Below are 14,083 nucleotides of genomic sequence, written 5' to 3' on the forward strand. Positions count from 1 at the left end.
AGAAAAATTTTAATTTCTCAAGAAAATCAGTACAAAAATTAAACTCCAACTTTGTAATAAATCATATGTGCTCCTCTGTTCCTAACGAGCACTGAAGCTATTGGAATGTTGTGGCTTTTGAGGAGCTCTTTCACTTTTTTTTGAAGTGTGGCATGGAACGAGATCTTGTTGGAAGATGAGTTCTTTGTCTTTCTGAATCTTTAGGACCACTCTTTTCTCCAAGATTTTTAGTATTGGTCACTTTTCATCGTACTGTCAACAAGCACAAGTGATCCTGGACCATCATATATAAAACAACCCCCAGAAGAAGTCCGAGATAAGTCTTCTTAGCAGCTAATTTACAAACATAAGGTACTCGCTCTCCTTTGGACAAAGAAATGGCTCTCATCTGAGAATATGACCGTCTTCCACTTCTTAACAGTCCAATCTTTGTAAACGTTTGCCTACTGGAGCCTCTTTTTCTTCATAACCTTCATCAGCAGTTCTTTCATTATATTTTTGGTCTGTGAGCAGCCCTCCCTGCTTCAACAATCTTCGATGGACTGTCATCTCAGAAACATTAATCCCACTAGATGCCTAGTCTCTATTTAAATCTACAGCAGACAATCTTGGATTCATTTTGCTTTTTCTAACTACTAAGTGTAGTTTATATGTAAAGACTAAGGGGTTCTGCCAACGCTCTCTGCAGAAGAAGATTTATTTTATCTCTTTCGAGGGCACATATTGCGGAAGTATTTGTTGGTGGAACAGTTAAATATTATTTATACAACTTCCAGCCTCCAGATTCAGGCGATAAACTTGTCAATCCCAACACATTGTTTTCCAACCTTGAAAGCGATATATTTGTTGCTGTTTTTATCTTTCTGTTTAGATGGATGGAGAAAAGAAGTAAGAGGTGATATCTTAATTATTATTATCTTATTTTTCTGTAGACAGCTAGCCATAATTTAAAACGGAATTGTTATAGCCATTTTCCACCAAAATACTGACGCTTTGGTTGCTTTATATTATTAAAAAATTAAAAAAAAAAACGGTTGCCTTGGCAACTCACCACTTTGATATTGGAATTCTCAGCACGTACTGACTGACAACTAGCGCTAAAAGACGAGATCTTCAAACCGGTGTAACAAAAGAACTGTTATTTTCTTTATTTCGTTCTTTTTAACAATACCAATTACGACTGGTAGCAACGAAACAAATGGAGTTTAAAAAGTCTACTTTATTTGGCTTACAAAGTCATAGGAGAATTGATCCATTACAACAATCAGCAACTTTTGATTATCCAATAAACGTTTTACTGAAATGAACTTACAACTCGTGGTGTCTCGCGAGAGTAAGACACGATTGGTTAATTATTGTAGCCTTGACAACAATTAGTTTTGTGATTGCGTGCTGAAAACTGCATGCCACATGCAGTACATTTCACACATTATTGCTTTAGCAGCATAAATAACAATTAAACAATTGAAATGACAGATGTTGAAAGCTCTAATTTAGTTTTCATTTTTCACAAAACTGTGTTAAAGTTACCTTGACATACTCTAAGAATGGTAAACTATCACGAAGCGTATTATGAAGTTACTGACAAATAGTGGTTTGATGAGTCATAAATTTAAATTTCGTGTTTTTTTCCCCTCTCTAACATGAGAAATGAAGCGAATGGCGACTTTCTTACAACGAAATGCATTTTATAAAGGCAACCACATTTAAGAACAAGTCTGTAACTCTACATTTCCGCCTACATACATCACTTTTCGATTTTACCATTAGTACCGTCTTGACAGATGAGTTTTCGTCTTCTCACCCTTGCACGAAGTCGTGCACGTGCAAGTCCCTTCGCCGGAGTGGAAAGCAATAATCAGTCACGCTGGGAGCCATCATCAATAATCAGTGATTCAAAAGACAAGGACAATAAATTTCCAACGATGAGCTGCCAATCTCTTTATTTTTTATTATTATTATTTTTTCTCCCTTAACGTCTCTTGTGTGCTCATGCGCAAACACACGCGCTCACATACCGCGAACAAAGACGGAAATAAAGTTCCCCCTGGGAAATTAGGTACTCTATCATCCCCTGACTTTAGCTTTCAGCTACTGTAGCCCAAACGTTTTCAGGAACACAATAAGTCTGTGTTGGCTTTGACCGCCATTTCAGGTTATCTTCGACTATAGTGAGACCATTCGTCACCCCCCCGACAGTGAATTTTGTGTTCTGACAAGCCCTTTGTTGATATGTCATTCAACGTATGTTTGGAGCACTCTTTTGTTGGAGTGTGTTTTAAGAGATCCGACAGGAATCTATTTTCCTGCTGCAAAAGTCTGCCTTTCGACCTCATCATTCTTTTAACATGATGAGGTCGATACAGTTTTTCGTAACAGGTTTTATTTATTTTTTAATCCATTTTCACACCAACAGTTCAGTAACTAGGAGTTCTTGTAAGAACTGGGCGATGGACTGAGTCCTTGACTCTTTATCCCGTCATCTGTATGAAGAAAATCTGTGTGGATGGGGTGTTATTGAGCTAAAAAAAAGTCATGACTAAGTAACGGCAATAGCCGAGCCTCAGTTAAAACTTCTTTAGCTACAGCATTGCCATTTGTTACCATAGAAGTCCTACAAAGGACTTTCTCCGATCTCCCTAAACTCAACTAGGAGTTCTTACAAGGACTGGCGTAAAGGGGCAAAGCAGGAATGTTTTTTAACTTCCCAGTCATCTGCAGAGGACAGTGTAGGGATAAGGTGTTATTGGGCTATTTTAAAGCCCTGATCATGGCAGGAGGGTAACAGCAATAGCCGAGCCTCAGTTAGAACTTCATTGGCGATGTGTAAGTAAAGCCAACTCTAAAAATTCGGACGATCCCTAGGCCACTCAAGCGTGGGCGAAAGACCGTCCATCTCAGCGGTGGCTCCACTCAGTGATGGCCTTCCACCCACATACCACCGAGCAGAACCGCTCATATTTTCCGAAGGAAATCATTCACCGACAAAGCCCCTCAGCGGGCCGTGCCGTAGAACACTTTCTCCGGAGACTCAAATTGCTCCCTTAAGGGAAAAACCTTAAGAGAACGAACTCAAAACTCTCGAATCTCTGCGTCCCAGGGGATAACAGCAACAGCCGAACCTCAGTTAGAACTTCATTGGCTACAGTAGTGCTATCCATATCCATAGGGTATTCATTTTCCCACCAATTAGGAGTTCTCTCTGTGTTGGATATCAATTAAATATACAATATTAGTTAAACTAAATGGTGTCTTTAAATATAAAGAAAAAAATTGATATTTTATTAATATTTAGATGAAACTTTAAATTTATAAGCATAAAATATTTGTTACAATAATAAATTATAAGAATATTTAAAATTTCTTAACAATGGCACCTGGGGTTCCCTACACTCGTATTTCAAAAAGAATTAAATAATATTCTCCCTATGAGAATGGTTTACTCATCTTCGCTTAAAAATCCCCTTATTCCTTACGTTACAGAAGATTCGACCCCCCCATAAATCCAAAAAGTGATCGATCAATCGGATTAATTCAGTTATAATTTACTACATGCTTTTTTTTTTCGTCTGCAATCGCGAACAAGTATTGAGACTTAAGTAATCAATATGAAATGTAGATATCACTATTGCATTGTTGGGGATGACGTCATTCAACAATTGAAAGCGCAATAGACAGTTTTTTTATTGTCATTTCTAACATATAATTTTATACCATTTTAACACTGAAATGATTCAACAGATAGCCTGAAATTTCAACTTTTATTACATTGAAGCCAACTTGCTTTAACGCTCATTCTGGGATTATAAACGAATTACAAGAAATCATACATAATAGGAAGACAAAAATCACCTACAAAAATTCTCTTTTAGTATCGTTCTTTTCTCTTTAACTATTTTTATTCTTTTTTAATATGACAACCAAAAGTATGAGTGACTTTGTTTGGCAATCAGAGTATATTCAACTTTGAACACTTTTCAATTTCAGATTGCATGTTTGGTCGTTATGCCGACGATAATAAGAGTGTACTCTCTCTCTTGTAATACGTAAATTTCATGGAAATCCCATCGGGTAAAGAGGCGTACATCTAAGACAAGATTAGCGTGTTCTTCTGGGACAACTTTGCGTGTTCCGTGATCGGAACTTTGTAGTTATCTCTAATGAGCTGTTCACGTGTTTGTCGCCCACATTTGTCACACGATTCGAGTTTTGTTTGTTTGTTCACCTGCAACATTCCCCAATGGGTAAAGTGCGTGTTTTCTATAAATAAACTACACTTAAAGTGAGTCAAAGAGGGATGCAATGGCTGAATTTTAGACAATCGTAAAAAATCATCCATTTTTTGGAAAGAAAATTGTATCCAAATGTATGTAACGTAAAAATTTGTGTTTCGTCTCTTTTTGATATAAATACAATATTAGTTAAACTAAGAGGTGTCTTGAAATCTGAAGAAAAAAAATGGTATTTTACTAAAATTGAAATGAAAATTTAAATTTTTAAATATAAAATAATTGTTACAATAATAAATTATAAAAATATTTAAAATTTCTTAGCAATGGCACCTGGGGTTGCTACGCTCGTATTTCTAAACAGGCGAGCATACAGAATATTTAAAAAAATAGTGAAAATTGCAATCATACTCGTTCTACAAGAATATACTTCAATTTCGTCTCAAATTTCAGAAATGTATGACAATTAAATTACTTTTTTGTGTGTGAAAGAATACGCGTACTCGATGCACGAGCTCACATTAGCAGTATTATACAGGAAAGAAAGAAAAGGCTAATAAACAGAGCAGCTACGTCTTACATTTCTGTTCTTGCTGCAGCATCTGAATTCCGATCACGTTACTCGAACCTCATCGTTCCATTAGTCTTGATTATGTTAGCGGAAGTAAGAACAAGACGGAAAGAACTCTGTGCTGACCCTCTTCGCTCGGCTGCACTGCTCAGGTTTAGATACAAGAGACGAGGTATGCACAGCAGCCATGGAGGGTTAACCTGTCGGTATTCTGATCGTGAAGCACTTTTTTCATTTAAAATTGTTAGGTGACACGCTGACTCAAGGTTTATTACAACAAGCACAAGGGTTACCAAAAGAGAGAAACTGAAAAAGAAAATGCAGATTACCAACTTGCCTTATATAGTCCTTATAAGGACTGGCTTAAAGGGGCGAAGCAAGAATGCTTTTCATCTTCCCCGTTATCTGTAGAGGACAGTGTAGGGATAAGGTGTTATTGAACTATAAAATAAAAGCTCTGATCATGGCAGGAGGGTAACAGCAATAGCCGAGCCTCAGTTAGAACTTCATTGGCTACAGCATTGCCATCCATTACCCTCCAAGGGTATTGGATTCATCTAGCACCAACTTGCCGCTTAGATGGATAACAATTTGATATACAATATTAGTTAAACTAAATGGTGTCTTGAAATCTGAAGAAAAAAATTGATATTTTAAAAATATTGGAATGAAAATTTAAATTTTTAAGCATAAAATAATTGTTACAATAATAAATTATAAGAATATTAAAAATTTATTAGCAATTGTTTTATAAAAGAAAGATCAAGACTATATATATATATTGATAGCCCATTGGAATAGTGCTTAAATATTTCGTTTGATTCTTTCATTTTTAAAATATTTAAAAAACAGTTTATTTATTTTTTTATGGCGATGACGGACATAAATGGTTGCTCAATCTCCCCCACCTCCGGATTCTAATGCCACAGATGAGTGAAAAGGTGAGGCTGGTGAATATTAGATAGCATGAAATGGCAATTATTCCAACAGTAGCAAAAGAGATGATGAATGAAATGAGAGAAACACAAAGGAGAGATCATTTGGGTTATAAATAGACGGTTGCTGGTTACTACACTCATAGCAAACTTTCTCATGAACGGTCATCATACAACGACTGAACGTTGTGTGGTAGGAGCGAATCGGCAAAAGAGAAAGAAAGAGGGAGGAACGACTCCAGATGTGAGATTAGATTAGCGACGTCTACGCAGTTAATTAGTTATTGAAAAGTTAAGGAATGCTTCCTCAACATAAGACTTACGAAACTTATCGTTAAGGTTGTGTGTGTGTTGTGGTTATAGCCGTGTTTCTCAATGAGGGGCGTACACCCCATAGGGGGTAAATTTGAATATTTTTGGGGTCAAATAGAAAATGATGTTGCATTCGTCACCTCATAACTGATATTACTCAAAACATTCGCCATTGTCGGCGAGGGGAACATCAAAATCTTTGAGGAGGCATGACCCAAAAAACGTTGGGAAATATATAAATATATTTATTTATTTATAATCTACAACTCAGTATATATATATATATATATATATATATATATATATATATATACTGAGTTGTAGCTTTTCCGCTGAAGATACTCTATGCTTTCTGCTGCATTTCCTTATAAGGACTGGCTATATATATATATATATATATATATATATATATATATATATATATATATATATATATATATATATACTGAGTTGTAGCTTTTCGGCTGAAGATACTCTATGCTTTCTGCTGCATTTCTATATATATATATATTTATATATATATATATATATATATAGGGTAACAGCATATTTATTTCTATATCAGGAGGGTAACAGCATATTTATTTCTATATATATATATATATATATATATATATACTGAGTTGTAGCTTTTCGGCTGAAGATACTCTATGCTTTCTGCTGCATTTCTATATATATATATATATATATATATATATATATATATATATATATATATATATATATATATATATATATATAGGGTAACAGCATATTTATTTCTATATCAGGAGGGTAACAGCATATTTATTTCTATATATATATATATATATATATATACTGAGTTGTAGCTTTTCGGCTGAAGATACTCTATGCTTTCTGCTGCATTTCTTTATAAGGACTGGCTTAAAGGGGCGAAGCAATAAAATAATGTTTTTCATCTTCCCCGTTATCTGTAGAGGACAGTGTAGGGATAAGGTGTTATTAAGCTATTAAATTAAAGCTCTGATCATCATGGCAGGAGGGTAACAGCAATAGCCGAGCCTCAGTTAGAACTTCATTAGCTACAGCATTGCCATATTTATTTAAAGGTAAAGCCGTCTCTAAAAATATATTTTCGGACGATCCCTAGGCCACTCATTCGTGGGCGAAAGACCGTCCATCTCAGCGGTGGCTCCACTCAGTGATGGCCTTCCACCCACACCGAGCAGAACCGCTCAAATTTTCCGAGGAAAATAATTCACCGACAAAGCCCCTCAGCGGGCCGTGCCGGAGAAAACTCTCCCCGGAGACTCAAATTTTGCTCCCTTAAGGCAAAAACCCTAAGAAAGCAAACTCAAAAACTCTCGAATCTTATCATTCAATCACCCAAGGGGGTAACAGCAACAGCCGAACCTCAGTTAAACTTCATTGGCTACAGCATTGCAATCCATTACCCTCCAAGGGTATTGGATACTCCTGCTGCATTTCTCTGAAGGAAATATCAATTAAATATAAAATATTAGTTAAACTAAATGGTGTCTTGAAATCTAAAGAAAAAAAATTGGTAGTTTACCAATATTAAAATGAAAATTTAAATTTTTAAGCATAAAATAATTGTTACAATAATAAATTATAATGATATTTCAAATTTCTTAGCAATGGTTTTATAAAGAAAGACCAAGTCTAGAAATATATATATATACTTGGCTACGCCCCCCCTGGCGCCTTTTTGAGTGTGCGTATGTCTCCTCCCAACAGAAACCCTACCAGGAGGTAATTTATGTCTCCTCCCTACATGCTCCATTGCGTACAATACATACATTACATGTAGTTCCAAGTACTGAATAACATTTATAAATTTACGCTTACATTTTGTATTAATATTCATATTTACATTTATATTTTTACATCTATATGTACTGTACGTATTCCTACATTTACATCTATATTTATATTTATATTTTTATATATACATATATTAACACCATATAATTCACACAATATCAGTAATTATGAATTACAACGACTGGAAGTTGATTTTATGCGCAAATTTAATTAATTCTGTGTAATACTGAATTAATTCTGTGACATTGGTCACTTGTCTCCAGAAGTGAGGACGTGTTGCATTAAGGCAATGGAGTCCAATAGCTGACAGTCGTAAAGTATGTGGTCAACAGTCTGTTGAAGGTGTGAACTACATATACATGATGGAGATTTCGGGATATGGAATCTGTGTAAGTAGTGTCTTAGTTTTCCATGTCTCGTTAGTAGCGTGGTTAAACCTGGAAAAATAGCGTGTGTTTTCAGCCGGAGTCTGCTTCTGATGCTAGGAAAGAATTCTTTTGTTGTTAATCCGTTTTTTGATGTTTTCCATTCTTCTTCCCACAAGTTCTAGGCTTTCTCTTCAACAAGTGTTTTAAAGAAGATTTCGAGTACTTTTGGCAACTGTGTGTGTGTTCTTATGATGAAAGGTCATGGATCCATACCATCGATGGTATACTATACCTTTTAATATAATTATAAAATATTTCATAGACATTTATATTTATTTACATTTATTTTTAGCCATCGATTTCTATCATTTCTATCATTCCACCCATGAAAAGCTGGTAAACCAACATAAGGTGTTATTGAGCTATCTGATCATCATGGCAGGAAGGTAACAGCAATAGCCGAGCCTCAGTTAGAACTTCATTGGCTACAGCACTGCCATCCATTACCCTCCAAGGATATTATTAGTCACCGCATCTCACTGTCGATTAACGTCAAAATATCAATGTTAAGTGACTTTTAACTATTAACTTTACTGACATAAGGGGTGAAGCAAAAGCTTTTCATATTCCCGGCTATCTTGAGAGAAACTGTGAGTGGAGAAAGTTTATGAGCCAATTGCTCGCCCTGAGTGGGCTAGGAGATTAGTCCTCAGCGTTGAAGTTTAGGATGGCTTTAGGTCTTTTATGTTTGAAATAATCCATTGCGTCATAATCTGCAGCCAGTTGGATCAGCTTGTTAGGTTGCACAGATGCTTTTGAGAAGAATTTGATTTCTATAGTCTGCATGAAAATGTAAATATAGGGGATATCTGTGTCCCGATGCAGCTGGACAGTTCGGATGAACCATGGAGTGCCCAGGATCATTCTGAGATATTTATTCTGGATACGTTGTAATTTGAGAATATTAGAATTTGAGGTATGACTCCAGGCCGGTGAAGCGTAGTGAGTATTGGACGAACCATCATTTTGTATATGAGTAGTTTAATTCTGGTGCTCAGCTTACTGTTTCTGTTAATTAGCGGGTAGAGCTGGGCTATGGAGTTTGATGTATTTGCACAAAGAGTCTTGATATGGGAGCTGAAAGTCAGTTTTTTGTCTAATAATACGCCAAGATATTTGATCTCAGTTAGCCATGGGATTTTTGTGTTGAATAGGAGGATATCTTCTTGGAAGCATTGATCTTCTGGAGAATAGGAAGGCTACGCTGTTCAGGGGATTCACTTGGAGTCGCCATTTGGAGAAATTTTGTTCGATTAGCAGTAGGTTTCTTGATGGCTAGATGAGACTTTAAGGATCTGGCTAATATCGCTGTATCGTCAGCGTATAGGGCTTTAATTGAAGATAATGGGTTGTGTGGTATAAAGAGAATAGGATTGGTGCTAGTAAGGATCCTTGTGGAACTCCAGCCAAGATGCGTTTTGGTGTCGAGACTACCCCACACATCCTGACTTGCATGCGCCTATCGTAGAGGTATGCCTTTATAAGATGAATGATTCCGATTGGTACACCAGATGATATCAGTTTGTATAGCAAACCATAATGCCAAGCCTTGTCAAATGCACTTTCTTTGTCAAGGAAAACAGCCCCAGTGCAGTGATGCCAGTTAAAACCCGTGGTGATGTGTTCCACCAATCTGTGTATTTGCTGCGTGGTGCTATGTGACTGTCGGAAGCCAAACTGCTCCTCAGGGGCAGGATATTTAATCGGAGTGATTAAATATCCTGCTGAGAGGGCATCTCTCACTGCTGAGTTGAACCTGTTCAAGATCAGTTTGTCTTGCGGGGCACTGGTGTTGTGGTATCTTTTTCTTGCCTTATTTTTTTCTCTAATCAGATTCATAATATCTTCTGGCAAGTGGTTGGACTTGCGGGTAGTTGCAGGGGTAGTAACTGCTGCACAGGCTGCTTTAATCTGTTCTGTTAAATTTTTAACAGCTATTTCAATTTCCTCTTTTGATTTAATGATGGGAACAGGACCAATATATTTTGAAGTACCTTGGAGAGCCTTTCCCAAGGAATGAATGAGTGAGGGGAGGGGGATAATTTTTCAAGGTTTCCCAATTTTAACCGTATTGGGTTGTGGTCTGATGGCAGATCATTAATCGTCATTAAATTGTATTGGAGTCTGATGTGCTGGAATATGGCTATGTCCAACACATCACACATCACATCACACAAGACCATAAGTGTTGTGATGGGTGGGATCAGCAGGACCTATTACAAGAAGGTTGTTGAAACCAGCATAGTTATGTAGTATTATCTGTCCATTTTTGTTGGTGGAACGGCTATTCCAGGTTGAATGCTTGGCATTCAAATCACCTGCCACAATGATAGGCTCTCCGGTATCGAATAAGGCGTTCAAATCCGAGAACAGTAATATTTTTTGTGGAGGATGATATGCTGCAAAGATTTTTAATTTGCCCGCAGAACTCGTGAGAATCTCAATGCCGGTGATCTCGAGGTTGATGGTAGGAGGGATGTTTATGGAGTGATGACAGATGAAATTTTTAATGAAAATTGCCGTGCCTCCTCCTCTGTGGGATAGTCTATCAGCTCTGTACAATTGGTATCCATAAATGTTGGGGTTGTCTGAAGGTCTTAAGTGCGTCTCATTTAGTAAAAGGACGTCTGACTGATGTCTTTGGACGAAATTTTGAAGTTCTAAAATCTTACTCCTCAGGCCGTTCGCGTTCCACGCAATGATCTCTAGAGATTCTGGTTTTAATTTGTTACTATTCATTAGTGAGCGCTGAAATAATGACTTAGGTGTCCTTTAGAAATCTGTTAGTAGAACTTTGAGAAGGGTTGGATCTGCTAAAATCCAACAACATATTTGCCAAGGAAGAGGTAATGATAGCTGTCAGATTTGGATGTGATGTTGGCTGTTCCAGGGATGTCTGTTTAGGGCGAGTTACATCCGCATACGTGCTAGACTGTTGTTTCTGAGTTGTTCTTTTGAAGGCCTCTGACTTCAGCAGATGGGCTTCTGACCCTTTATGTTGATCTTTAGGAGGCTCTGAAGTAGTCTCTGACGTAGGTGTGCTAAGAGAGGAAGAGTATGTTCCTTCTTCTGATTTTCTATTTCTTGGATTGTGCGCGCATCCTCTGTAGTTGACAGTGTGAGGACCGCCACAGTTGGCACATTTAGCCAGGGTGGAGTTTGACTTAGAGCATGTATTTGTTGGGTGGCTGACCCCACATTTTAAGCATTTAAACTCAGCCTTACACATTTTCTGGTCATGACCAAACTTCTGACATCTCTGACATTGCCCTGTTGAAGCCCTTTTTCTTAATGGTTCTATAGTGATTTTCAGTGCACAGATGGACGTCAGATCATATATGTGCTAGTAGGTTTGACTGATCTCTACTAACACCAGAGACATTGGAGTCCTATCTCTCCTCGTCATTCTGCTGACCTTTACGAGTGGTAAATCTTGCTGGTGTAGATCTGCAGTGATTTCTTTGGAAACATCTTCAGATACACCTCTAATCACTACCTTGAGGTTTTTTCCCGATCCCAGTGAAAAAGTGTGGTATTCAATACCACACTTTTTATATATTTTTATATATATACTGTGACCTAATACAAAACAATAATTAATCTATTTCTATTAGTTGTTTTAAAAGGTGTCTAAATATTTTCACTATTAAAATAACGAATTTACAAAAATGTTTAATTTATTTACTTGATTTATTCGACTCCTTTAATTTGCATCCATATAGTTATTTCTTATTCTCTCACATAATAAACAAATTATTATTAGAAGTCACTACGCAGTGGTTATTTATCATACTAAATAAATAATTCGTTCTCCATCAGTTCGTTTCGCCGTCAAAAGATGGCGCCACACAGACATACCTCTCACCATCGATTTATCTGGTTACCATAGCTATCTGATTCAGTGTTTCTCCAACCAAGCCCACTAGTGCCGACTCCTCCCGCTCGTTCAGATCTGCTACAGCCGTGAGGATGGCCACGTAACTTCTACCAGAGAGAAGGTGACGGAGGGAGAGAAAAAAAAAAGCGCAACACAAGATCATGCGTGACAACCAGCGAGCAAAGACGCTTCCATGAGGGATTCTACCATTCGCGCTATCCGTTAACGAAACTCCCGAGGAAGCGTCCGTTTCGTCGCACGTCGTACGAACTTTCGTCAGATCTCCAGATTCCCTGCCGGTGTTCTGGCATTTTGAAGCAACGACTGCACTATCGTTGGAACTGCGCACCAACCCCCCCTTTTTTTTTTTGTTGTGAGCCATGACCGAAGAGGGGTCGCCATTTCCTCCAGTGGTGGAGTTGAACGTAGGGGGAGTGTTCTACACCACCTCCCTCAACACCCTTACCAAAGACCCGAACTCCCTTCTGGGTCAAATATTCAACGGCAAAAACGGCAAGACGATCCTCAAAGATTCCAAGGGTCGCTTTTTCATCGATAGGGATGGAGTTCTGTTCCGCTACATCCTGGACTATTTACGCAACTCCCGACTGGTGCTTCCCGAAAACTTCCACGAACGCGAACGTCTGAAGAACGAAGCGGAATTCTTCAACATGCCCGACATGGTGGCCACGGTCAACAACACCCCGGTGGCGATCATACCCAGGCTATCGTCGTCGTCAATGTCGCCCGTTTCTCCGACCGGCATGCCGTCGATGTCGAGCGGCCAGTCCGGCTTCATCACCATAGGCTACCGAGGTTCGTTCGCTTTCGGCCGAGACGGTCTCGCAGACGTCAAGTTTCGGAAGCTGACCCGGATTCTGGTCTGCGGACGGGTGACCCTTTGCCGAGAGGTCTTCGGAGATTCGTTGAACGAAAGCCGCGATCCGGATCGAGTGAACGAGAATCGCTACACCGCAAGATTCTTCCTGAAGCACAACTACTTGGAGCAAGCGTTCGACAACCTACAGGAGGCTGGGTTTCGATGCGTAGCGGCGGCTGGATCCGGCACGTCAGGCAGCGGAAACGAACCCCTGAAGCCAGGCATGGATTCTGAAGAGAATCGCTGGAACCATTACAACGAGTTTGTGTTTGCAAGATCATAAAGCCAACAAGAATCGGGGGGAGGTCAGTTGGGGTGTCCGGTGAGAAGACACGGGGGAGGTCCATAAACGGACAAGTGTTTTTGACTTTGCTGGTTGGAGGATTTTCAACCCAGAAGACCAGAGACGTTTTAGGGTAAGGATTTTTGAGACTTAAGGACCAATTTTTTTTTTCTCTCTCTTTTTTCCCTTCTTCTTGAGATTTGTTTGAAAGACTGGATGATCAATTGTAATGTTCTGAGTCTCGGACTGTTTAAAAAAAAAAAAAAGTTTCTCTGTCCTAGCTACTAAGACAAGAGAGGGTAATGTGTGGCTAATCCCCCTCTAGGTCTACATCTTCATATGAAATAAGAATTTTTTTCCAAATATCTGTTCCGCTACACTAAATAGCTCTAGTAGACTACTCTTTGAAATCACTAGCTCAGTTAGAAACATTTCTTTACATTTTTTTTTTCTTGTCTGTGCTTTGGTGATGGTGGCATAGCGCAGCTAATTCTTCTCCGATTTTGTGCTTTCACGACTATGATGTGTTTTACGAAAGAATTGACAAGGTGAGAATAGGCCCCTATTCGAAATTAAGGTGAAATTTTTGCTCATGGACGTTTGAGCCTTTTGAACTAATGTGGGGCTGTTCACTGGGCTTGAAGGTCCTCTCCCAAAATAAACACATATTTGCTTGATTAATAACATAAGTTAAAAGAAGGACAAAATATTCGATCCAAATAAAGGGCTCATATTTTGTTAAGTTGTGATATTTGACTTAAA

The 14,083-nt window shown here is 38.2% G+C and overlaps 1 protein-coding gene across 1 annotated transcript; it reads left to right on the forward strand.

Moving 5' to 3' along the window:
* The first annotated feature begins 12,293 nt into the window (after positions 1-12,293).
* Ktl (BTB/POZ domain-containing protein Ktl) lies at positions 12,294-13,321 on the forward strand. Its single transcript, XM_090401858.1, has one exon. It carries the CDS (start codon positions 12,539-12,541, stop codon positions 13,319-13,321), a length of 783 nt encoding a protein of 260 aa, XP_090257984.1. The 5' UTR covers positions 12,294-12,538.
* Positions 13,322-14,083: the final 762 nt, after the last annotated feature.

Source organism: Typopeltis vanoorti, chromosome 12, assembly GCF_054136105.1.
Source record: "Typopeltis vanoorti isolate ZY-2024b chromosome 12, IOZ_Tvanoo_1.0, whole genome shotgun sequence".
Lineage (NCBI taxonomy): Eukaryota > Metazoa > Arthropoda > Arachnida > Uropygi > Thelyphonidae > Typopeltis > Typopeltis vanoorti.